This window comes from Ciconia boyciana, chromosome 2 (genome assembly GCF_034638445.1).
Source record: "Ciconia boyciana chromosome 2, ASM3463844v1, whole genome shotgun sequence".
Taxonomy (NCBI): domain Eukaryota; kingdom Metazoa; phylum Chordata; class Aves; order Ciconiiformes; family Ciconiidae; genus Ciconia; species Ciconia boyciana.
Window position 1 is genome coordinate 100,525,306 of NC_132935.1, and position 26,779 is coordinate 100,552,084.

At 41.7% G+C, this 26,779-nt stretch overlaps 1 protein-coding gene across 8 annotated transcripts in view; it reads left to right on the forward strand.

The window, feature by feature from the left end:
* The window catches only part of RNF144B (ring finger protein 144B), a 99,790-nt gene that overhangs the window by 43,560 nt on the left and 29,451 nt on the right, over positions 1–26,779 (forward strand). For 5 of the 8 annotated variants that reach the window (XM_072853364.1, XM_072853363.1, XM_072853360.1 and 2 more), the window contains exon 2: positions 17,456–17,644. In XM_072853364.1, coding sequence (XP_072709465.1) covers positions 17,480–17,644 — 165 coding nt within the window. In that variant the 5' untranslated portion in view covers positions 17,456–17,479. Of the gene's footprint in view, positions 1–431; positions 676–4,457; positions 4,549–17,455; positions 17,645–26,779 lie in introns of those variants that run through there. The other 3 variants (XM_072853361.1, XM_072853362.1, XM_072853366.1) reach the window with 3 other exon arrangements.

A 26,779-nucleotide genomic window follows, 5' to 3' on the forward strand; every position in this document is an offset into this window, starting at 1 on the left:
CGTGAAGAAATCACTTTGCTTTTAGATGACATTTTTCACATGTGGAGATAAGCAGAAGCTAGCAATGTTTCAGACATCATCTGCTGGTAGGGCAGCTGCTACACAAACTGCTACCCTAAAGCAGGTTAAATGGCAATTGGAGGTTTTTTATGAGAGTCGCATCTAGTGCCTTGTCTCTTTCAGTTTTATCTTGTCAGGGCTCAGATAGGAGCTGTAATTAAAAGCAGCACGGATATCCCAATAAGAACATAAGGTATGCATTGGCTGGAAGCTGACAGGGTTTAAGTAATCACCTGCAGTTGAATTGAGACTCGGATGGGAAGTAGGAAGTGCTGTACTCAAGCTTCCTGTATAAATAAATGCAGCTTTCCCACAGCTACTGCATACAAGCTGTGACGTGCTTTTAAGATATAATGGCAGCATGCTCTTAATAGCAGGGAGGGGATGATTTATCAGAGCGGCAAAGGGGCTGGGAGACAAGTCCTGCTGCAGTCCTAAAAAGTGTACAGCTGTCAGATACCCGGAGAAGAGGAAGGGCGTGCGAGAGCAATCTGCCTCCACTCCTGGTCGCGAGCTTCGGGGGTTTGTGACATCGTGGATCTTGGGAACACTGGAGTCTGAGTGCAGCTACTGAAAAGTCACACAGCTGGCAGTGAATGCTACTCTCCTTTCAAGGTATGTGGGAATACAGCTTTCTGCCTATTTTTTCCCTTAAAAGCAAAGGATACCCTGAAAACAACAGAAAGCCAGCATTTGCTTCTAATGGAAGAAAGCAGAAAAGGCTTAGTTAAAAAAAAGGTGAGAACTAGAATGATTAAAGAGCTAAAATAAATGTTATTTGTGGTTTGGCTAAAATCAAACTGTGTGGTGCTTAGAGCTGAGGCAAAAAGGAAATCTTGGAGTCCCAACTATTAAAGGCACAGAAAATTAAATAAACATCAAGTACTTCCCAAAAGGGTGAAATTACTTTTGTCAGTGTAACTTTTAAAGAAATACCTGTGTGAAGTGTTTGAAAGTGCTGCAGTATTAGGACATATCTGTGTGGAAAGCAGTTGCTAAGATGGCATACTGTCAATCATATATCTGTTTTAGTTTAAATACAAGAGCTCCCTTCATACTGAAAACACATCTGATTAAGCTGGAGGGAGCCTGAGTTTGAAATGCAGAGGTTTCCTCCTGGTTTAAAGGCATTTCTTCTGCCACAGTCTCATACAGCTGGTATCGTGAAGGAAAAATATGCTGATCTGTATTGTAACTGTTAATGTACACTTCTAATCTGTTCAGGGTTTAGGGTTATGTGGTTTACATAAGCACATACTAAATATACAATACGTTTGTTTTCTAATTTGCATTTTAAAATTTTTTTTACACTAAGAACAGAAAATTGCATTTACTGGTATGTTTGCACTGCTTTCTCTTTCTCAGCGTAAGGCTTTCTCAGTGCAAAGCTGCTTCAGCAATTAAGATGTTTCAGTCTGGCTTATAAAGCTCTGTTTTTTCTCTAATACTCTGCTTCTTGGCTTCCTTAATGTATACGACAATATCAAATATGCTCCTTCAGAGCGCGCTGTTAAGTAGTAAAATATTTAGGATGAATATAAAGAAGCATTGCAGAGTGACTTCCCATCCTCTTGGTAAATAGACACTGAATCCTTTTAAGAAGTAAATTTTAGCAGAGATATAGGCTGTGACTGAAATACCCCCATGCAACTTTACAACTGTATGCAGGCACAGCAACATGATACATTGGGCTACACTGAGCCTGAAGGGCAAGTGGTCTCAGTTAAGGGCAAACACTGGGTTGAAACCAAGATTTCTGGAAAGATAAGTTTCACAATCCTGTCCTTAAATATTTTCCCAAACAAATATATAGACCTGATTCTTGTCCTGTTTAGGACTTGTCTATGCCTGAATGTGAGTGGGTGTATGGGTTGTTGTCATAGCATGAAAGTGGCTGAAACCCTTCCCTCACTGAACATAACCTACATTGGAAAAAATACAGCAAGTTGATAAGGGGATGGCTGCAGTTATGCTCCTGAAAGTAATACTTTAGATTATGGATGGAGAGGAGTGTGTTTGCAGAGTGTCTAAAGCTGTGGTAAAGTGGGAGGTATTCCTTCAAAATAAACTGGAGCTATTCCGGAGCCAAGCCAGTATGATGAGAATCGGACTCCTTTTCTCCCATGTGTCTTGCTGTCCAATGCGGGTATTTAACACAAAGTGCTGTCCGCTCATACAAGGACACAGAAACCTCCCTACGCTTCACGTAGGAATAGCATTTGGCAACCTGGTATAGTTTCTGTTCCCCATGCTGAACTATATCCTGCGTGCTCCTTGCTGATAGTCACAGTCTTCTTTCCCACAGATGGTGACATTTTGGTGATTTTGTTTGTGTGGTGGTATGCTTTGGAGCAAAAGTTAATAATATAAATAGCAAACAGTATGGAGTTGTTTCTCTCTAGCTAGGTTCATGGATTACGCTATATTCTCTAAATGCTTCATAATCTTTGTAGAAATAAATAAACAGTGTGGAAGTGGTTATGTGGCCTTTCCCTTCTGTTGGAGGAGGAAAGTATGTACTTGTCCTTATTATCATCTTAAGTTTAAAATGCAACTGTGAAAAGCAGCAATTCACTTCACAGGAAAACAAGCAGCGCTTAAGCCGGTTCCCAGTTCATTAGTATGCCTCTGATAATATCTGTGGTATGAGTCTGAGCCCTGTGCCTGCAATCCACCCTGTCCAGACCTTTCAGTGACTTTTAGTGGTGAGGCCCACTGGAGTGTATTGCTTTGATACGTAGCTCAAAAATGGCTATAGACTTGCTGTCCCTCTTCTTGAGCAGGGAGTTTTCTTGAATGTATCTGAAACTACACAATGCCTATAGAGTGTACGTATCAGATCCATAAATATCTCCTGGGCTAGTAGTACTGTGACATCTGAGACCATAATTACAGCTCCAGGCCCATGGACGTTACAAGCACACGTGAACAAAATACTGTGGCAGGCTGCCAGCGTCACTGTGAACTGAGTCCATCGGACCTCCTTGCACATGCCAAAGCAGACATTGCCTTCAGCTTCATGAGGCTGAAAATGGTTCTGGATCTGTCCTCTTCCTCTGCGTATTCACTGGGAGGTGGGTACAGTTCCCTCCTCTCCCTCTGGCTTCCTCATGCCAAAGCCCAGTCCTGCATAACGCACTTCACAAATTCTCATCATTACCCAACAGCCAGGAATAACCTTACATTCATTCCATCTCAAAATTAATCTTCTTTTTGTTTGTGAAGGGGAACATTGAACGAAACAAGAACAGGTCCAAAGAGAAAGACAGCATTGATACTAAGCTCAGCTTCTAGCATTTTGTATTTCTGCTGAAGCACAGCCGAGCTCCAGTGCTACACTGTGAGCCTTCTCGCTTGACAGAGAGAAGTACAAGTCTGAGGGCCACTGTACACTGCAAATTTACCCAGTCTTGGACAAATATTCACGGAGATGCTTGTGGCAAATAACTTCGTGCTGATCAGTAAGAAAATAACATTCAGTAATCTTTCTCTGTGTGTCTTGTAAATGGTTTCGGCTCAGTGAGAACTGAGTGGGCATTACATTCATTAAGTAGATCATTGCTAGCAGGTACTAAAACACTCATAAAAAAAAAAAGATAGTATCTCAAATTACAAAGGACCTCATCCTTCACTTCCTGCTGAAGTGGGACTTTTCCAGCGCCTAGTCTTCCAGGGAGGAGCAGAGGTGCCGAGGAGAAATTTCTAGGCTTGAGAGCATGACTAGGTTAACTGCATTGCAAACACACTTGCAAATAAAAAATGTAGCTATATAAAAACCATTTTGTTGATGCAGTTTCCTAGATCTCTTTGTATGTGTTGATACTTGTGCACAATGACATAAGTGTTCCCCATTTCTGGTTCCTCTTATTCTATTATAATAAAGAAAATATCTTGCGGGTTGCCCAAGACCTGGGTGGTTTTTTACTGTTTTTCTAGGGGAATCTGCTCAGCCTCCAAGGGAAAATCCATAATCTGTAATTAGAAATGTCATCAGTTTACCTAATTCTTTGAATGTCCTTCGTGCCTGCAAGTACAGTTTTGACTTCGGTGGAGTTTGGGCTACTTGACTACAGGACTTACAAGCATCCTTGTGCCTCATGTTTCTGACTGAGTCAGTATCTCTGGAGTCCCAAAGCCAGCCAGCACCAGACACAGTGATTTGGGACATGTGAGTCTGGCTCCTGCTACAGAATGGTTAACCTCTCTGAAGTAAGGCAGTCCCAGACATGCTGTAGTCAAGGGACTGTTTGTTTAAATTATGTTTATATAGAACCTAATGAGAAATTCTGTAGCTGTCTGACAGACTCCAAAGACCACAAATAAGGGCAATTGGGTGAGTCAGAGTGGGACTATCAGAATTGGGACTCGATAACGTGCATTTTTTGGTGTTGGTCTGGAGCTGTTGTAAGTGAAGATGGTGAAGTCAAGACGTGCTGTTCATGAAAACTGTAGCCAGCATGTTACTGTGGAAAAGTCCAGCTTGTGAGTGTGAGTTCATGCATGCTAGAACAATTCCCCTGCATGGAGCTTCCTCCTGTGTGCTAGAGCTTGTTGTAGACACAGCCGTTGTGGGGAGTTGTTCTGCATGCTTGTCTGAAGGACAGACGAGAGATGCTGATTAGGAGACAGAGTACAGAATTACTTTTTACTAGAAGGAAAAAAATACCATTTTACTGTCATGCTCATGTTTCTCCCCTTTAATTGAGAATGTCAGTATTTGTATCTGTTGCAAGCTTTTCTGCCTTTCACTTTGTTGTAACAATGAGGAGAGGAGGGAAAGTATACAACGTGAGTCATTACTCAAAGAGTGGACGCTGTCTGGGTGTCTGACAGAAGCTTTGATATTCATGTTTGGTTATACGAACTATTGTATTTTGAGACTGCCAGGGAGTAAATGTGCAGATCTGAATATGTTTATGTGCTCTATATGTTTGCAGAAAGGAAAAAACATTGCAACAGAAGAGCTGTATCCCTGTGTTCAGGGACTGAAATGGGTCCTTCAAGGCTAACTCGACTTATGCTTTTATGTACTGTATGTTGCTGTGGCTTAGGGGTGAATTCCTTGCTCATGTATATATAGGTGCAAATCATTCAAAATTGCGTGCTCTAAACTCTTATGTGCATAGAAGGAAAAACACATTTCATGACAGCTAGTATATAGGCTAATCATTTGCATGCAAAGAAAATTCCAGGATTAAGTAGAAGCTGCAACTTGCAGGCTGACCCTGCTTATGTCTGAGCAGTAGATGGGAAAGTTCACGTGTTCTGCCTGTGCTTAATTTTGGAAGCATTCTGATAGGTGGAGGTGGGGAGATGATGAAGGAAAACAAGCTGGTCTTCCCCCCTCCAAAAAAAGAAGGTTACAAAGGTGTAGTCAGTGGGGAAAACTAGCTGATCCTGTGGGCTATTTACCATTGCACTTACTTGAAGCTTTTTAACAGCAGCGGACCCTCAGCTAACCACTGATCCTGGAACCCTTCCCAATGGGCTTTCCCCATTGTAGGGCTAAGATAACATCCACAGGGCCAGCAATAACTTGCTTGCTGAAGTTTTGCGCAATGGAGAGGATGCAATCTTGCACCCTCCTGACCTCTTCACAGTTGCACTGATGGGTTCAGTGGTGGGGAATCTCCATCACAGTCTCCAGGGAGGATTTGTGGGAAAGGCAATCATGTTCTTCACCTGGAGTGGAGTAAAAGCCATATATATATATATATATATATATAAAATTTAGCTGATATTACTTTAAGGACATGTGTTTTTTGGATTGGTCAATGTTTTTCTTGCAAATACCCAAGCAGTGTACATGGCTTGACCAGTTGCAACCCCCTTGTTGACTTAGCTTCCCACATTTTGGGAAGATGGGCCAACAAATGAAGGAAACAGGCAGTTGTGGGGAGAGGAGTAGAGAAGGAGTCAAGGATTCTTGCAGTAGCTTCTTTTCCTAATTACTTAACAATGAGGACAAAATGCCTATTTGAGGAGCATTAGTTGTCATGGTCATAATTAAAAGACCAGCTAGCAGAAAGATATCTTTAGAAAGGTTACTGTGACATTGTCACCCTACAGTATAGTAAGCCTATGAGTTCCTTCAGTGCTGTGTTCTAGATACTAATTTTTCTGAGTGTTTGGGAAGTGGGGCAGCTTCTTTCAACTGCTCCTAGTTGCTTATCTTTGCACACATAAGCAGGTCCATTGAAGCCATTGGAAGCACACCCATTGGCAGGGCTTCGACTTCATGGCTAAGATCTCGTAGAGACTAGCCAGTTGTTAACAGATACTAAGGCTCTTGAGGCTGAAATCTTGTATGTTTACAGGTTGCTGTTCTCCTTTGAAATTATTTCTGTAATGAAGGTTGAAATTTGGAATTGGAGTGAGGGAATGATGAATGCAAACCTCTAACTGCATTTGATGTACACTTCTGCTTTATTAAATGTCTTGTAGTACCATTTGGATTTCTAAGTAGTTTCATAGAGCCCTGAGAAACTGTGTTCCCTGTGCTTGACATTGTACAGGCAAGAACCTTCTTGTGAGTGCTTAGAGCCTGAAACACAGAGACACAAGGTGAATGCAGAAAGTCAGGTGGGAGAGGGCAGGGCAGCAATGAGACAATATTGCATTGCCTGATAGACAGTGTCATCAGCCGAGCTGCTGCAAAGCTTTTTCTCTCAAATTTAAGAAACTTTCATATTTGTCTTACATAGTTAATAAGATGCAGAGCAAAATAGATCATGCTCTGTTAAAAATGTTTATTTATAAAAGTAGGAATATATAGGTGATTTAAAAATATGTAGCTGTTAAAGTTAGTCAAGAGCATAAGACTAGTCATAGTTGAAACCATTATTGTTATTCCAGCATAGTTTGCAGCTTCTGTTCAGTAGCGGGTATGTGAAGCCTGTCAGAGGTTAGAGATGCCCCATATTCACATCCTGATTGATGGGGTGGGCACCATGGGGCTCCTTCGTTCTGGGGCAGCAGGCAATGTGGAAGGAATCATCTGCAGGAGAACTCCTCCCAGGAGCTGTCTCCCAGCATGCTGGGCTCATTGCTCTTCCCACGATTGGGCTGGAAAAGAAGGAGAGCAAATGTGGATATTGAGAGGACAAGCAGAAGCTCAGTTAAGGGATTGTTACTGGATTTTACTTCTCTTTTTTGCCTCTGTAGATCTGGCCAGAGCTGGGACTTATTCAGTGCTCTGTCCTTTCCTCATCTCCAGTTGCAGCTGATTTTGGTAGGGCTCATTGAGGAACTGGCAGAGGAGTGGCTTAGGGATACACTCTGATTAGTTTAATAACCAGTTGTGAGAAGCAGTAGTAGTTACTTCAGTAAATCCATGTTTAGTTTCAAAACAACCTGCTCATGTCCAGGTCCAAACTTCTGCTATTGCTTCTTAATGACTGTATTGTTTTTGGTCAAACTCCAGTATAGTCTGTAGCTATTCATGTTGTTTTCTTAATGGAAAGTGCTTGTATTAATGATAGCGACTTCCCCAAGGTCTAATCTTCAGATATGACTCCCATTCTTTGATTCACCAAATGTCATTGTAGCTAAGACTTGAAAGTTATCACTGAGTAGTGTGTGTCCCCAGCTTTCTAAGTCATTGAGACGTATTTGGATCAAGGGCAGTTTTCAATGTTTTACTTGTTTTATCTTGGTTACCTTGAACAGTGTGTTTCTTCTATAATAACGGGCAGCATATTTGACTGTAAGATTAGATAGGGGCAAATGAAAACATTATACTTACTAGTTTTATTCACTTGAGCAGTCACACAAAAATTGTTATAAAAGGAAAATTAACTTATTCTTTGATTCCTTTTGATCTAAATCTAAAGTTGTGTGAAAGTGCTTTTTGATGCTTGTAGTGAACAAAGACTGTAGGACCATAATCTTGCAAGTTTGCAGTTTTCTTGGCCTGACAAAATGAAATGTCAGAGATGTTAAAGGTATCATCTTATTGCAAGCACTGAAAAAAACATTTCTCAGATCATCCCTTCTAAAAATAAATACCTAAATATGTGTTAATTTTTTTCAATAGATGGTGTTCAGTGAATTTTTTTAGTATATGGTGTTTTTGCAGAATTCAGTGGAGGATCAATTTCATTGTTTCAGTCAGCTGTTGTTCTTTGGCTTCTGGCAAACTCTGCACGCTTCCCTTGGGCCTAAGAAGTTTCTTGCTGTCACTTTTGAGGCCTGGCTTTGCGTCATGTGCCCACTTGCCTCGACCTGCTTGCCTTGCAGTCAGGATGCTGCTTGCTCCAAACACAGCATTGGCTGCTCTGAAAGCCAGCCCAGTTAGTTTCTTCTTAGAAGAAGAGTACATACTATCAACAAACAGATAAAGTTGGTCCCTCTGTCAAATAACATTCCATTGCTTTCACTTTAACAATGTGTGTTTGCAAATATTTTCTAAAAATCCTTGATGTTAGAACAGGCCAATGTCACAAATATCTTCTGAACACACCCTATCTAAACTGTAAACATTCCAGCTCAAGGAGTCAACATATCCCAAGGTTTTGTTATCCGATTAACAAAAATAAACATTTTTTTCTGTGTCAAAGGCAAATTATTACATCTGACTTCCTATTCCTGTTTCAGCTGAGGCAGCTAGCCAAGTTATCAACCCGTTTGACCTCTCAAAATCTCAGTTCCTTTTTACTTAGTAAATGCTACACTTACCAAAAGCCTTCACATGGTCAGAAAGGAAGACCTATCATTTGCTTTTGTCATTAATGTCATGAAGAGTATGTTTTTATTTAATAGTGGTATATTACCTCTTGTCAACAGGAAGTTAAAAGTAAAGTGCACCAAACTAGTTTGGGTAGAAATTCCTTGTAACTTAGCATTAACAGATGTTGCATAGTGTCATTAAGAATAGGGGGTGTTATTTAGATAAGCTTTAGAGTCTAATCTTACCCTGGTAACCAATACTTGGAATTCCACTTGGTATAATTTTGTTGTTTCAATGTGTTCTGGAAATATTTGGAAATGTTTGATGCCAAAATATACAAGTTCTGTTATCTAGCTGCAGGTTGCCTGTTTCACTGGATTTTGTGCTGGTCAACTTTCTTTAGCGCTGTGACTGCCAGGGTGAACATAAAACTTTAGGGGAATCCTGCTACTGACTGCCTGCAGGACCAAACGTATCACCATAGCCTACTGCCTGTGGCCGGCATCATCATGCTGCTCAGGCACAGTAAGTTTGATACATCTGGGTCATCCCAAACTTGATGCCCACAGGCCTGCCCAGGACTCATGTCCAGTAGGTCTGGTGCAGGGAGCTATGGCTTTCCAGCCTGCCAGTGTTGACAGAGCTGTATCCTGAACTTTGGTATGTCCTAGTTCAAGCACAGTTCCAGCAGAACTGGGTGAAGGTGGTGGCTTCTGTGATACGATGGTCTGACCTCATTCCATGCAGAAGGGCTTACTCCTGTCCTCATGGATTCAATGAATATTGCCATTGTGTGGCTCTTGTCAGTATTGAAAAGAAACGAAGACCATGTTTTGATTATGCATTTCAGTTTAGTAACAGGCTGCATTATTTATTTTTTAGTCTTTATGTTTTTATCTTGAAGTGATCAGAAAGTGCTTTTCCTAGCTGTCTGTCAGCTGGGAGTAGCAGCATTTATTTCACCATTAGCTATTAGATTCCCTTTTCTTGGGCTCCCCAGCCTTTTAGGAATGGAAGGGGGAAAAGCCCACTTTTTTTTCCTCTCACTTACTCTAAAGCAGTATTGCAAGGAAACACATAAAGGATTCCCACAATTGCAAAGAGTCACATCTGTTTTGGAGAAAAAAAAAAAGTGGTTTGTTATATTCAGTTAATATCCATGGTCTTCTTGCCAAAAAAACTCCCTGAAGACATATTGATGTAGGGTTGCTAGAAGTTACTGTGAAGAACTGGTGTTCTAATATCTCAAAGTTATTCATACCTCACAGTACTACAGTACAGTAGAGATCTTACCCAACAAGTGTACTCTCAAAGACTTGTGGAGACTGATTTACATGTGCCCTAATGACGTTTTGATTTATTAGAATGTTTTGGAATTATTGGGTGTATGTGAGATTTGGGAAGCTGTTCAATGTGTGTTTTAGGCATCCTAAAGTGCTGGTATAAAAATGCCTGGCAGGAAGCTGGATGATATTCTTAATTAGTGCAGTCTGTCCCTTACATTTTTTTTGTGCGAGAGGCTTCCCACTCACTACATTCCTTTCAAAGTATTTGATATATTTATTTTTTGGTTGCTAGCATGATATGAAAATACTCCATACAGCCAGTGCTTCTTGAACAGCAGCTCAAGGGCTCTTTTTTTTTTTCCAGGCATTCCAATGAAAACAAGTGAGAGAAATTGCCTTCGGTGTGTTCTCATGTACCAGGCAGCACATTTACTTAGCCTACTTGTTCTTTAGACAAGTTTTCTTAAAATAAAAATTTTACAGTGCAGAAAGCTGTCATGTAATATTATACATCTGACTTTTTTTAAGCCCTGCTTAAAGAGGACAGATATTGAAATACTTTCATTCTTTCTAATACTTCAGCTTGGTAGCATATTATGGTAATCCAGAGATGGATTTTCCTTGCACATGCATGTAATCAAGTCATTGACTTGCTTGCTGTATTAAGGCACAGATGTAATACAGTAATTCTGAATATATTAAAAATGTGTTTAAAATTAGACCTTCTATTTGCAGATCTGATTGCTTTTTTTTGACACCACAATTTCAGAAAATCTGAATACTTGTTTAACTTGTTAACAAGTTCATTGCAATAAAGCAAAATATTCAGGCTTTGATACACAGGAGCACTTAAACATATGATTAAATGTCCTTCTTGAAGATGAAGGCTTTCCTGAATTGGAGCTTTAATCATATGTTTTACAGCCTTACTGAATCACTGCTTGATAAGTAATGCTGTATGGACTAGATGGGTAGCTCTGTGTAGGTAGTGCGTATCAAAAGGAGGAGTAATTAATGCATTGTGGTTTAGTGGTCAGTCTATTAGACCACAGATGTACTAGTACGCTTGATTCAGACTAAGTCTTTGTAGAGCTGTTGAGTTTAAAAAAGCTGCCTTAGAAGTGAATTTGGAATAACATTGTCTTGAGAGAGTTGGGACAACTAAGGACTTGTAACCAAAACTGGTAATGATGGGGTTTTGCTGAAGTTGGTAGAAATGTGGGTTTCTGACAGCTGTCTTCGCATGTCCTAATTTCATAGCTCAGTTTATATCTTCTATGATCTGACCCCGACATCTTAATACCACTCTGTTAACATTTTTAAAATCTTTCTATAATTATTATTTTTCTCCAAGGGCCTGATTTTTAGCATTGGTTTTGAACACTTGTATTTTTCAGGTAGTTTTCTTTTTCTATTTTATTTTTTAAGGGTGTTAGTTAGTTACAGGAAACAGCAGAAACCTGAGCTTAATGATGTCAAAACAGGTTTTTATATCGCATTTAAGTCATTTTGTAATGGGTGGAGTACTTAAAAAATCTCGAGGGCATTAGAAACAATTACAGTGCTTGCAAATGTTTCTTCAAGAAAGTTCAGTGAATACCTGGTACACTAAATAGGAGCTTAGCACAGCTGCTGCGAGTACTTTTGTTTTGATACTAAAATGGTTTTTGTAAAATGGGGAAGTGCTATGTTATGTGTTAGACCACACATGACATTAAACCTAAACCCAACCTCTTTACGATCCCACCATGTGTATGCAAGTCCATGCCTAGGTCCTGGTTTATGGCAAGCCTGGGGGGATGCTGGGCTAGAGGGGACTGTCAGGGCTCACCCTGCCCCACGGGATGGACTCAGGCACACGCCAGCCCTCAGGAAAAAACACATAAAGGACCACTTTTTATTCCATTGTTCCTGGAGCAATGTGTCTCCTATTTGTACATCTCTTGACTTCCTTTAAACTCCAAGTTCAGCTAAAAGCATACAGCTCTACTAACTTCAGCAGCATTGTTTGTAAACACAAGGCTTGAAGTAGCTTCTCCAAGAACTCTGTTGTTGCTATTGGATGCAGCATGTGAAAAATGAAAGGATGACTTGTGGTGCTGAATTTAATCCATTCATTCTCTTCCAGCTTCAGTGCAGAAGGCTTTCATGATTTTATGTGATGTTTCTAAGTGGTGAAAGTCACATTGAGACACATTTTTTAGCTAAGTACAGTGACTTGAATGCAGGCACACAGACAATGTCCTTCTGATGTTGAGCTCAGGAGACTGCCTGGCTTCTTTGCTCTATCACATATACAGAGTAACTTTTGTTCTTTGAGCCTGGTAATCTTGGTTTGAAGCACCTGGGCAGACTCAAGTGAGCCTTTGTGTGATTGTAACAAGGATGTTACCTTACAATGCATGCTCACAGGAAAAGTTTCAGCCCTAGGTTGCATCAATTTTTAACACCTTTATGGAGCTGTGGTGGCTTGACCTTGGCTGGCTGCCAGACACCCACCCAGCTGCTCTCTCACTCCCACTTCAGGGAGTTAATAGTTTCCACTTCAGGACACTAATATCAAGGTTTGCAATGGGTACCTGTCTAGAAGCAGGCACAGCAGATATTTGCTGTTAGGAAGTAGTTTTCAAAGCCAGACACCAGACGCCGTGGTGTCAGGAGGCCCTGAAGGCAGACAAGTTCTGTGCTCCTTCGTCCAGTGCTTTTGTTGTGTTTTTCATATTTCACTCAAGATCTCCACTGCTTTCATGTTAGTGTTTCTGCTTGTACTTATAATTCCCATCCCCATGAGCCCTTTCTCTTTCTGCTTTAAGCACGCTTTAATATTTTCTTGCTTATGTATAGTGTTGAGACATTTCAGTGCTATGTGAAAGCACAAAGCTTTGTCACTTCCCAGAGACAAAGAAAAATTGTCCACAGGCAGATGAATGAAATGGAAGCATTGACAGGTCTGAGCACTCAGCAAACTGTGATCCTGGTGAATGTGCAGTTTACACCCTCCTGAGACTGACCCCATATAGCTCGCTCACGTTCATTCAGACTTTCTGGTCATGCCTTATCCTATGGCATCAACACTGTTAGTGTCAGAGCCAGGGAAGGATGAGTCTTCCCAACAGTTCTTCTTCCTTATAAGCTGGGCAGCATACAATTTGAGGAAATACGTCCCATTTCCTGGAAATTCCGTGCAATGTAAAAGGAGTATGATCTCTGTGTGCGTGTGTGTGTGCATGTATGTGGCTGGCAGAAGTATGTAAAAAAACTTGGATCTTTGGTCTTTACAATTCATGAATATTTATGCACACTGGGGCCAGTTTGACACTTCCTTGCCACTGATTTATGCTGCTGCAGAATTTAGTCTACTATGTTCCTCCAAGTTAGAGCATCCCTGAGAAGTGTTTATCCTTATTCCACAAGATCTCATGGAGCCTGTGTTGCTGTTCCATGGAGGTTTTTGTGAGGAGTTAAGTGCTATATTCAGGTTTCAGTGATACATTTCTTGCTTTATTTGGGATTCTATCCTAAAGGGGTCATTTGTGTTTGTGAGCATGAAAGGGAAGATCTTAGTGCTTAGAAATGTATTTTATTTATATGAGGGTCCATTTCTTTTCAGAGACTTTCCATTTACTTTTATTTCAGGTCACTTTTATTAATATAACCAAATATGGAATGGTCTTTTCCTCTTTGTCCCCAACTCATTCTTCAGTGACTCCCTCTCTCCCTGCACGACACATACATCCTGAGTGTTTTGTTTTCAACCTAAACTGTTGGCAACTCACTTGTAATTACAGTAGGAATTTTAAGCCACTGTGAAGAGAGCTAATGGATGTATAATTAACTAATGACAGTCTGTGGGACTAAGCCTAGCAAAGTGAAAGCCATAAAAATTCAGAGCAACTGAGGTGGAACTTCACAGCTTCTCTGCAGTGTATGGAAAAGTCTGTTCTGCCAGGGTAGTAAAGTTGGGGAGATGGTTTGAGAGCTTGGGAGAGGACAATGCGTCTTGAAACGTTGGGAAAGAACAGGAGAAAGAGTAGAGGGTGCGAACAGGAGGAAGACACGTGTCTTTCTCTCCCCATCGTTTCCACCATCTGATCTGATCATGGGCATGAACCTCCTCCACAGGCCTGATTTCTCTTCAGAGCCCAGTTGCCACTGGATGGGGCTACCCTTTTCCATAACCATTAACTCTTCCCCCTGCATGCTTCCCTTGGCAGCAGCAGCAGAAGTCACAATTCTGGTGGGCAGAAGCAGAGACCAGCTGGTTGGGTTGCTCTGGGAAAAGGAGCAGGCCAAGTAGGGCATGCATCCCCTCTCTCTTTGACGGGCAGGTTTTCAGGTAGTAACAGGATGGCTTTGCCTGTGCCAGGCTGACCTGGAGGACAGCTTATGGACAAGCAGGCCCCTTAGGGAGCTTGGAGGGAGTGCTCTTGCTGGTAGCCACGGTGCCTCTTCCAGGGGCTGTGCAGGCAGGCTGTGTAGCTGTCTCCGTGGCTCTGATCCTGTTCGCTTCGTTTGCTGAACCCCACTGGGGTTAATGAGGCTGCAGTGAGGTGAGCCAGCCTGGGCTGTGTGGGGGCTGGATCCTCTGGTCCACCAGATTTAGGTCATCTAAAATTAGATCCTAGCCCTAAACCTCAGTTATGCACCTGAATCTTTCCACTGCTGCCTTAATAAAAGCATGCAGGGTCATAACCCTTTTGGTTATAAAAATAACACTGACTTTGGAAACAGCTGTATCCATTTTATGTCCATTCCCACATCCTGAAATATTCCTACCTGTTCTTTTGTACATCCTTCCTCTTAACATTGCTACCTTTTACTGTGTAAATGAAGAAATCGTCAGATCTGTGCAGCATGGGGGCGAGTAGCTTACTTGTACAGATGCAGCTGCTGTTGAAAAGCATACCTGAGTAAATGTGTTACAGTTCTCATAAATACTGAGATAACGTCTAGCACGTAGTTTTAAATAACAGGTAGTTCTTGATCTGCCATAGCATTTCCAGTGACTCACTGTCCCCCCCCTTGCAGCAATTACAGAAGAGTATTTCAGTCCCTGACTCAGAGGGAGGCTTCCTTCCAGGGCTTCTAGCCATGCTGGAGCTCCAGCTCTGCAGCCGTATGGAGCAAATGGTGGGGGGCATCGTGGTAGCAGGTGGGGACTGCACCAAGAATGATGCGGGCACGGCATATGTTTTGAACTACTGATAGCAAGCCATTAAAGAGAGAGTTTGCTTTGGATTCATGGCCAGGAATTTGGTTGCCAGAATCTTGGCTATGACTCTTGCGTCTCTAACACTGGGTGCTTACAGGAAAGACATCCCAAGGGACACATCTGATGGCTTCCCTGTTAGGCTAGGCTAGGAAACTGCAAAGTGTAAAAATTAAAAGGGGTAAGTGTGCTCCCACCCAGATTTGTTGTGATTTCATGGCTTTTGAAGAGAAAGTGTGTTCCTGCAGACCTGTGGGAACACAGAGCATGAGGCTCACAGGGCGGGCCTGGGGATGGGGCTTGGCTGTGCGTCAGGTTGTGAGGTGGGAGCTGTGGGGTGAGCTTTCATGTGCGCTGACCCCTCAGGCTCCATAAGCACCATCATTTCTTCCTCTGGGGAGGAATTCAGCAGGTACTGCAAGCCGGCATGTCGTGTACACGCTGACAGGCTGCAGCTGGCCTGGCCGTGCTGGGAGCTGCAAAACGGCAGCAGTGACATGCTGCCAAATGTGACCTGACAGCCTAGCCACGAGGACACTCAGGACCGTGGGGGAGGCAAGCAGAAGTGGACCAAAGGGCTCAAGTCTCCCGTTTGCCGCGTGAGATGTCAGATCTGACAGGCACATGGATGGGTCTTGATCCTCTGTTGTTTTCATGTTCATGCAGCCTCCATTCGTGATGCAGCTTTTTAGATTTAGTAGAGCTGCGCTCTTCACTTGGTGCTGCTGCAAGCAGCTGTGCGCAGCCAGCCACCAGGTCTAGGCTTGTAAGAAATGTGTGTGAACGTCGTCTTGCCATCAGCTAAGTGTACTCAAAAGCAGATCTGTGGAAGTCAGGCCAAGTTACTTGGGGATGGGAATAGATTTTCCTGTACCTTAAATGCTGCACTGTCCCCCCTGTCTGGGGGGGTGGGGGGGGGAATAGACTGAACCCCACTGTCTATTTTGAGGTGAATAAAATCTGCAAATTTGCTTCCCATTGTTTCAGCTTAAGCATGAGGATATTCTCTTTACTTTCTCTTTTAGTGTTACTGTGTAAGAATGAGAGTCTTGAAATTTTTTATGGTTATGGTGCAGTGTTTTCAAATGCTTAGGTCAGAAAATGTTACATGTGAACATGATGTTTTCATTTGTTACTTCTCAAAGGACAGAAATTTCTTCCCCAAGCACTGCTGTGACACAATGTATGGTGGAAACACACCTATTCTGAGCATCTCCATGTCAAAGTGCCACTGCATTTAGTTCATGGTTCACAAACCTCAGTTAGATGCCTAAGAGCCCTTTAAAATAGATGGAAGAGCTGGATGCCAGGGAGTGGGATGCACAAAAGCTACGGACCTGAGCTGTCTGTCATAGCGAAGGGAACGCAGAAAAGAGGACAGCACGTGAAATACTCTTACTTGCTTGGATTTAAGCTCCAGCCCTGTATGAAGTAGGGCATGCCATCTGAAACCCTTTCCTGGGTTTAGATGCCTTTGCCAGCCCTCTTGCGATGGACTGCCAGCTCTCTATCTCAGTGACAACTCACGGAGAAGGTGCAGTTCATGGTACCCACCGCTTACGTTACAGGCTAAATGTTTGAAGTGCTTGCCTAGGAAGTGGGGATCTGTGCTTGCTGTCACCTTCCACTGCCCAGGAGAGGTCCTGAGCCACCAGCCGGAATGGAAAGTGGGAGTGGAGACACCCATTGAAACTGCGCAGGTGCAACAAAGACTGAAAGATTCATAGGGATGGGAGGGGTATGACCGAAACTCATGCAAAAGGGCAGAATTTTATATATATATATATGTACATATGAACGCAGTTTATTTTTTTAATTAAGAATTTATTGTCCCAAGTCAGATCCCTGCTCCTAGGACTTTGATGAGGGCTCTGACCACTATACTGTTGCATGTAACATAGGTAATGTCTTATCTGTGTGAGTGTTGTTTTTTGGGGGGGTTTTTTGGTTCTTTTTTAATTTGATGATAAGAGGCCTGACTGAGGTGCTTTGTGCCAGCAAGGTGAATATTCTCTGAGAACCCAACCCAGTTCAGGCCTTTTGGGGAGGTGGGCTCTCAGGCACCTTCTTGGTAAATTTTGAATGGCCTGAAGTGTGAGACTGGCACCAAGATGCCAAAGTAGTGCATTTGGGTGAGCAGGTGCTTTTATGGATCTGAGCTGTAAATTCTCAAGTAATGAGAAGTGACTACATGGTTTGTGGGATGTTTCAGCTGTTGATTTCTCTTTTCAGGCTGAGTGGACCATTAATGAGCGGATGGGCTCTGCTGGGAAGGCTTGTCCTCACACCATGACAGCTGACGAGTCAGAAGCTGGAGACTTAGCTCTGGAGCCCCTGCTCACTTGCAAGCTATGTCTCTGTGAATATTCCTTGGATAAGATGACCACTCTTCAGGAATGCAGCTGCATCTTTTGCACATCGGTAAGACCTAGCAGCACCTTTATGTTACAGGAGCAGGGTAATGGGAGATAGACAGAACTGTGAGATGGGGTTGCTTGTCCCGTACAAGAAGTATGTTTTATCCATGCTGATAGAGGATGCTTTCCTAATGAGCATTTGGTGTTAGTCCATCTTGCCTTATTTAAAAGACTTCTCTGTCATTCTGCTTTTGATAATTTGTAACTCTAACAGACAAATAATAATAAATCCCAGTAGTAAATGGGAAAAAAGATGCATTTTAAAACTGTCAGAGAATATACACAGTCTATATGCAATCTCAGTATTTATTTCTTCTGAAGCAAAATCTTGAAACATCATAGGATAACTGTGAGATTTTGTTTCCCCATTATCATTTTCTGAGTACTCAGAGACCTTTTCAGTCTTGTATGTAATTTTTAAGGGCAATCAGAAAACCTAAACAAAAATGAACCTTGGCCTATTGAACCTTTGCATCTGCAGTCTATGCTGCAGAGATGTTGCCCAGGTCATGTATTGCCTATAGTTGTCAGTGAGGACTTTCTGTCCTACAAATTCAGATCAAATAAAGCTGGTGGAAGTGATAAAGGCAGAGGCTGAGTGAGCTGATAAAAGCCCTACAGATATTAGTACTCTTCTGGTCTCTTTGTCAGCATGGGAAAATGGACCCAGTTTCTCTGGCAATAGTGACTTTGATGTACCCGACTAATGGAGTTTGGAAACAGGTCAGAAGCCACTGGAGAGATGTTGTTTTTTTAAACTCCAGAATAAATGTACTTGGTTTTATTTTTTAACAACAAATTGTGGATAAGCATTAAGCAAGTATGTTTAAGTTTTGCCCTTGATTGTTGGAACTCATGGAAGAAATCTGGTATTTGTGAAGTCAGCTTGAGTGAGAGTGTCTTCATTTACTCTGAATTCAAGGTAGCTTAAATGGGATAAGAATCTAGCTGTATGTTTCAAGAAACTAGGGTAAGATTGATTAATATACATTTTCAGCCTGAACTTCATGAAGTTTGTTTCCCATACTGACTTCCACAAAACATTTCTGTATTTTATTTTGTAACAAAAGTTTTAAGAGGACATACCTAACAGGTAGGTATGAAGATATTGCTTTAAATAAAAAAAAATTGGAGAAGTTGATACCTTTACAGTGGTCCCACTCTTCTCCAAGAATTCAGTGACTCTGATTTAGTATCATTAATGGCACATTAACCTCAGTGTTAGCTGGGCAGAATAACCCTTTTGCCCCTAGGGAAGAGAGGACTGCTGAGGACCGTGCCAGGCAGAGCTGGGCTCTGCGCTCCTCCAGGGCACTGGCTAAAGGGAGAGATCGGTGATGGCTGGGGATGTTGCTGTCCCCACCTGTCCCCTGTTGGTGCCGCAGCTGCTACCCCATACATACACCCCTTACCTGGCCGGTAGCGGGAAGAGCATCCTCTCTGAGCTTGGCTCTCCAGTGCCATGACAGCAAAGTGGAAAGTACAGGCACAGTTGTTTGGCATCTGTGCAAACTTTGCTGACTCTGTCTAAACCAAGACCCAGCCATGAGCGAGTGCAGAAGGCGGCTGGGAGAAGCCTTTAGACATGCTCTGTTTCAGTGGATGTAATATGTCTCGATTGTGCTTATGCTCCATGTCTACCCTTTGTCTGCCTGTTGTTGCCTGTGTCTGAACATCCTCCTGATGGACGCATCTAGGCTGATGCAAAAGAGACACGTAGATCTTGCATCCTATAACAAAGCGGGCCCTGGAAACTTTTAACCTGCCTATGTGGCTTTCTGTCTTGAATCCAGAGCAGTTTCTGGGAGGCCGTATGAGTTGCACATTTGGGCAGCCTCCAAAGAGGAGCACCTTGCAATGGTGTCAGAAGCACCTTGCAATGGTGCCATGGCTTGCATGGGGGATTGCTGGGGGCACAGCCTGCAGTAGCTGCACTGGTACGCAATGCCCTAAATTTCCTCCCACCCATGCCAGGGCTTCTAGATACCTTCACACTGCACTTAAGACAGATATTCAGGTAAGAACTTCAACTGTGAGCTATGGGATCGAGCCCATACCAGTTTTACAGCTAGCAATGCTTTCAGCTTCTATAGCTTATTCTTATTTTCTATCAGTAAGGTTAATTATATAGATCCAAGAGTAGTATTAAATTTGAAATAGAAAAGGGCTTGACATGGACATAATAGATTCTGCTCTACTAAGGTGAAACTGCTAGTTTTGTTAATTTTTTGTTCTATTACATGTTCTATTACATTTTTTTTGCTGACTGTAATGATGATTCTGTATCTATGATTGTTTTTCACTACAACATTTTTGGCTGTGGAAATAATTGGAAATTGTTACTATTTAGGCATCTGGAGGGGCGAGCTTATATCTCCTTTTCACTTGTAGCCTGTAAAACCAAGGAATTGAAATTAGTTAGAATTGTGCACAGCTATTTTGTCAGCTTAGAAACTCCTGTAATAAACATTATACCTCATAAAAGCTGTATTCTAGCCAAAGTAAGTAAACTGTGTTTAAGAAGGTGTATGTTTGCATTTTGGTGGAATGTTGCTAGTAAGACAGGAGTTTTCAAATAGCTATAAACATTTTTACTCTCTCTGTTCAGAGAATAATAAGCAGATGGCTTGCAGAACACACTTGCCATCTTACTTGGTAGCCCAGTCAGGTCTGAAGAGGCATCAGCCTTGTATTTCTCAACATTTGTTGCACTTGGCATAAGACTCCACTGAAATGTGAGATAAAGCACACATTTACACATCCCAAGAATTTGGAAACGGTGTACCTTGTACCTTGCACATCAGTGTACCTGATGGCTTGGTTTAATTGTGTTTGGACTATATTAGTTTTGAATGAAAGACTGATCTTGAAGAGGGTTGGGCAGGGATGTGAGGTATGTGAGGTATATCTGCACAAGTTGTAGAGGACTGCACTTTATATTATTCAGGGCATTTCCTATACCTATAAAACCTTTGCGGAGTGCCATGCTGTGGTGCACACTCTTACATATATATATATATATATGTATATATATATGTATTCAGCAATGTATGTATTGCTTAAGCTGCATGGTTTTTTGCTACTTGCCCCATTCCCGAAAGGGGAGGGGGTCTCATCTGTTCCTGATACTGCATATCTTGTTTTTTGTCTTTTTGTCTTGTCATCCTTCTAGTATATTTGGTGGGATGTCCTTTCTATCTGCAGTCCCTTGTGCTTATCTTGTCTTGCAACTTTTTCTTCCTTGGATGCGCCTATGTGCAACTACATAGGTTTTTGCCCCTGCGGTGGTCACATCGCTCACATATGTACATAAAATAATCATACACTGTGTCTGGCTACACCATCGCAGTGTCACAAAATACAGTATTTTAGTGCACTTATATCTGGGTCCAAAGCAAACTAATATTAATAACATCCTGATTGATACACTTACAAAATTATATTTTGAATATTACACTTATTTCTAGTAAATTTTCCTACATGTTTGTATCCTTCGCTCTTCTCCGTCCTCCCCCAGATAGCTCCAGCGGTGCCTCAGTCAGGCAAGACTCAGGAGTGTTCAGTCAGGGTAGTGCCAGAAATGGACGGGCCAACCTCCCTGCTTTGCCTTTGGAGGGGGCACTGGGTGTTGCCCAGGCTTTGGTGCTCATTAGGCTGGCTGGAGAGTATACATCTTGGAGACCCCGCCTTTTCAAAACTTGGCTGAAACTGGGAAAACAGCTGGGAGAGACGATGAGTGGTGTAATTGCATGCTCCTCTCTTCCTCTTGCTAGAAATGCCCTGGTAGCTGGCACAGCATAAATTACCCTTTGGAAGCAGTAGTGAGGGAGTGCAGGACTAGCAGTAATACTGGAAATACTAAGGGCCCTATGGAAGACTCAGTGCAAGTCTGTAGCCTGTAAGCAGTCATGGAGGTGAGGTTTTACCAGGTGTGGTAAGATTGCCCTGGTGGCAGTGATGACAGAAGGGAACCAGTGCAATGCTGTTATGGAAAATATGGTTTTGGGAGTCAGTAAAAAAGCCCATGTCAGCTGCTTCCTCTCACGCCAATTCCGTTTGCTTTTGTCTTTCCTCTTTTCCTCCCTCCTCCTAAGCATTTCAGAGTCCTGACGAGCCAGGTGAGCAATAAATGGCGTTGCTGCTATTTACGTGAAGCAGCAGTTTATATCCGTCTTGTGTGTTATTTACTGGAACAGGGTTTGAGATGCCTAAGACAACATGTAACAAACTCTGAGAACAGAAGATACGTTCATGTATTTCATTCTATGTTGTCAGCACATGTTTATGCAGAACTAGCATGATTCACCCTTCTTTTTTTCCAAGCAAATTCTTTGTTGGGTCTTGTACTTTTGAGAAGTGTGTGAGGTAACTGAGTTACAAAACATGCAAGACAAATACCATGATGATCCACCTGTTTGTTATATTGGTGCACACAATGCGGTCTAAATGAGATTAAACTTTATGCAACCTTAAAAGGAGAGGTTAGTGTGCAATGTTGAATAGAAGCACAGGTAGCTTCTGTGCTGTCTTGGCTATTCTATAAGTAGAAGGTGATCCAAAGGCATTTGGGAGAACAAGATTTTCTGCTGTAGGTATGCGTGACAGCAAGGCCAGGGCTAGACGTGGGTGAAAAAGGCTCTTTTGCTGCTGTTGACAGCCTGGTGCCCTGGGCAGCTGCCTACCTGGCAAGTCAGGGCCTTGGGAGGCTGCAGCCTCCAAGAGAGGAGGTTGCAAGCTGCTGCCAGCTACTTTTGCTAGAGGGGAAGGGGAAACCCTTCCAGAAATAGGAGTTTCTCAGTCGCACTTCACCAGCAGGACACTCTAAGCCTCCTCTGCTTTCCTTAATCTTTTTGAGAGCAGCTGTGCATTGCCCTGCCTCCTTTGGGTGGCTAAATATTGACATTTTGTCCTTAGTGCTGTGAAGCCTCAGATAGCTTGTGCAGGAGAGCACTGGAGAACTGGAGACAAACTGATGTGAAGGATCAGCATCATCAGCAAAAAGCATGGGCAGAAAAGCCTGAGAGTAGAGGAGACCAAGTAGATCAAAGGCGAAGAGGAGGCAGATGACAAAGAGCATGGGATGCCTGCTAAATGGAGCAAATGTACATGAATACTCCAGTGAAAGGCTACTTAGTAAAACGTAGGAGTAAGGGAAAATTTGCCTTCATCTAGCCAACACTGGGTTTTAGTTTCTCTTCTGTTTCTTTGTGCTAATTTTCAAGAAGGGGTTTGGTCCCCTCTTCTTCCTCCTCTTTCTGCCATCCTAGGAGACACCTGCATGTGCTCACAGCTGCACCAGAACAATACCTTCTCCTCTTCCTAAATAGACCTTGTGCTGCAATGCCCTCCTTACTTTATATAAAGCTCACCTCAGGTTCTTTTCTGCTTCCACCCACAGGTAGCAAGCTGTCAAGTTTTGACATTTTGGATTCTTTTTCCTCAGCTCGACATTTGAAATGTTTCAGAATATCTTTGTTTTAAATTTATAAAAAAGAAAATTCCCACACCTGCTAATATTGGCACTGAACACATAGCACTTTTATAGTAACTTAGATGCTTTAAGAACTTCTTGCATGCATTTCTGTGCAGAGTCACACCAAAGGCAGAGTTAGTAGGGGTAGCAAAAAAGCATAAAGGTACCCCTTGCCTTTTGATGTATGCTACTATTCAGGAAGAGGGGCTACATGTTTCTGAAGTCAACAGAGGTGGCAGTATCTGGGTGGTGGCCAAGGGAAGACAGGCGAGGAAGAGGGAACTAACATGGTTAATGACAGCACCGCATCGGTGAAATTGGTGTTATCTCCATTTAACAAATGAAGAAACAGATGTGAAGTAAGTTGTCAATGCCCCAGAGTGCCACAGTAACTGAGCCAGCCTGTGACATAAGCCTCATGGTCATGTCTGTTTTGTAGCTGTTGGTAAGGCCAGGTTTGGCCTGACACAGATTTGTTTGCAAGAGAAATGGTATTCGCAGCTGGTTTGGTTTTGGGAAGGGTGAGTTTCTGTGGTCCTGTTCTCTGGTCCTTTTCTGTTTAGTGGTACCACTTCATGGCAATGATTACTAGGAACCTATGCGGACTTTTATGAAAGGCTGCCAGGATGTGGTGGGCCATGTGTTTTAGACTGTGTATCTGAGCAGAATCTAGCACCATTGGTGGTAGATCTTTTGAGACAAAGCTGATGACAATATATCTCTCAGATGTACTTGAAAGATCCCTTAAAAAATGGCTTGTGGAGCAGTGGGAGGCCATTATATTCTGGTCCATTGTCATGTTTACTTGGTGTTTTCACTTGATCATGATAAAATAAAATGCTTGTCAGTGATGTTATTCCTCCCCTTACACTGAGCCATGAGATGACCATATGTCATTTGAGGCTGAAGGAGCATTTTTTCACTTTCTTTCAAGCATCTTTCTCAATAAGGCTCTTATGTGGCCTGATCTTCTGTCTATTTGAAGGCAACTTCATTTATCACTGCATCTGGTCCTTAGCAGTTGAAATATAGATTGGACAATACAAATGCATGTTTCATTGGACTTTTGTTTTTCACTTTAAACCGTGCCTATCATAAGTTTATCTCTAACAAATTCATAAATGGCTCTTTCTGTGGTGTACTTTTTAAAAACTTTCTTTAATTGGAAAAGCCTCACATTTTTTTCCAAGTGAAGTGCAGATGCCTCCAAGCTAATTGCCAAGACTTGATGCATCTAGTTTTAAGACCTGTTGAGAAATACTTGAGACATTCCAGGAGTTCGATTACCACACATTGAAAGCGACTGGCCCATTTTAGAGATTGAACATGCAGAAGTGCAGATGTCATGACAATGATGAACATATTAATAAACGTTATGTAGATCTGTCATAAACACTATGAGTACTGTTTTGTATTTTGGGTTTTTTGGGGGAGGTATATTTAATTGAGTACACAATTGATTAAATGCTGAGTGGATCAGGTAGTTAAATTTAGAGTTCTGACATGAACTGTCTCACCGAAGTCAATAATACTACATATTCCATATAAAACTATGTCACTACAAGACTGCTTTGTCTTGTACCTAAAGAACAGGTAACACTTGTAAATGATAAGAAAGAAATGAAAACTATGTCTTATTGAATAAAAAGTACATAAACAATGCCCAGAACTGAAACAAACCTAAATGCCTATCTGTTGATCTGTTCTCAATCGTAAGACACTCTGGAATGCCAACTAAAAAGTTATGTTTTCTTTCCATTTACAGTCTTTTTTTTTTCACCCCCCCCAAATTTTGGGTTTATAAAAAGGCTAAGGCAAAAAAAAACCCCAAACCCAAACCAGTACAGTTTTGAGGACAAATCTGGAAGAGAGATTTTACATTTTAAATCAGTCTTACAGATTTTAATGTGGAAACCTGAGGTTTTCTTAATTTTTCTGAAATTGAAATTGTCTTCAAGTTATACATTAGTAGGAAAGACCTTCTTCTTTTGGCAGGATGCCTTCAGTCATTTCTTGCATTTTCATATTTAACATAGATCATGCCCTAGTAGTGGTTAAGAAATACTGTAGATCTGGTTTTTTCTCTTTCTGCAATTCAGTTAAAGACAAATACCCTTCCTTATTCTGTATCAACTGCTGCACAGCGGTTAGCAGCAATATCTGTAGCATTTGACCAGAAAACATGCCAGCTCTTTCCGTTTCTTTCTTCTTCCTAGCCATCCCTCCATCTTTCTTAAAACTACCTGTTCAATTTTGTCATGTCACATATGTGGTTTGCTTTTATGCTTTTGCATCCAAACCAATGAAGCTGCATTCAGGGAGCTGAAGAGTTGCATGCAGATGGGAGATGAGCAAGGTAATGGAACACGTCAAGGTACTTGAAAAAGCAATATGTAGGAATGATTGAGATTCATCTTTTGTCTCTGGTACAGAGATTATCTGAAAATGGCTTTGAATGGAAACATAAGATTTCATAGTAAGAGAGATATAATGCCTTTGTCACATCATTACCTAGCAACATAATACTGAAATTATACTTTGAACTCATTCTTATGTTAAAATGCAGAACTGTTATGGTCCCTTTGCAGATTAAATACATGGCCAAACAGACTTTTTTTTTTTTTTTTCCTGGTCAGTACATTAAAAATCCCCTCCATACAATGTGCTTTGGGGAAAAAAAAAGTTAGAGCAGCATGTAGGAGAATTGTCAAAATGAAGAATCCATTAATAGCCTGAACAGAATTTTCTATTCCTGGGGCTCACAGCTGACCCTAGAAAACACTTTTGAAGATTAGAGGAAGTATTTATTACCAAAGAAGGAATTTTATACGTTATTAGTTTGTGCATTGCTAGATTGGGCTTTTCAGTGCTTTTTTAAAGATTCTTCCCTCGTGTTACAACATACACTTTCAACAAAGCCTTAGCTCCAGGAGAGGAATGTGTACATGGGGCATATATAAATACTTGCCTAAATTGTAATCTTTCTTACAAGTCCTGCAAGATAAAAAAGAAATACATATATGTTGCATGTACTATGATAATTTGATCCAGGTACTTTACAGGCTTTAACTTACTAGATACTCTTGAGTAGCATTTTGTGAAGTAGGTAAATGGATATTGACCTTATTTCATGAAATAGAAGGTGGCGATGGCCTGAAAGACAAAAATGGCATAAAAGGAAAAAAAAATCTTGCCCCAAAATGCTTAGCCAGCAAATTATTTGAAAAAGGTCTCATTATACATTATGAATCTCAGGCAGAAAAGAAATTACTTGTAATACTCTTTCCACTGAAGTTGACAGTAGTCCAGCAGGAGCAAAATGTGCTTGGCAAAGTTAGATCAGCACCAAAACCTTCTCTTAGGTGTACTGAGTTTTACTGGTGGAATTACATTATCACATTTGAATTGATCCCTCTTGCTTGATTGCATCAGGATTTTGTGATGTATCCCAGAACACAGATATATACATGGAATAGTTGCTTAGTGGGGAAAATTTGAGTAAACTGAACGTAACTGATTAGGGTACACTTGCAGGTATGGAAGTTAGAATTCCTTGGGTTGGTGTCTACCATTTGTTTGAGGGGTGAATGTAATGGAGCCAAACCTCCAATTTCATTTGTAGTCAGCAGGTTTCAAACCTGTTCAGCAAGACCTTGGTAGATGTTT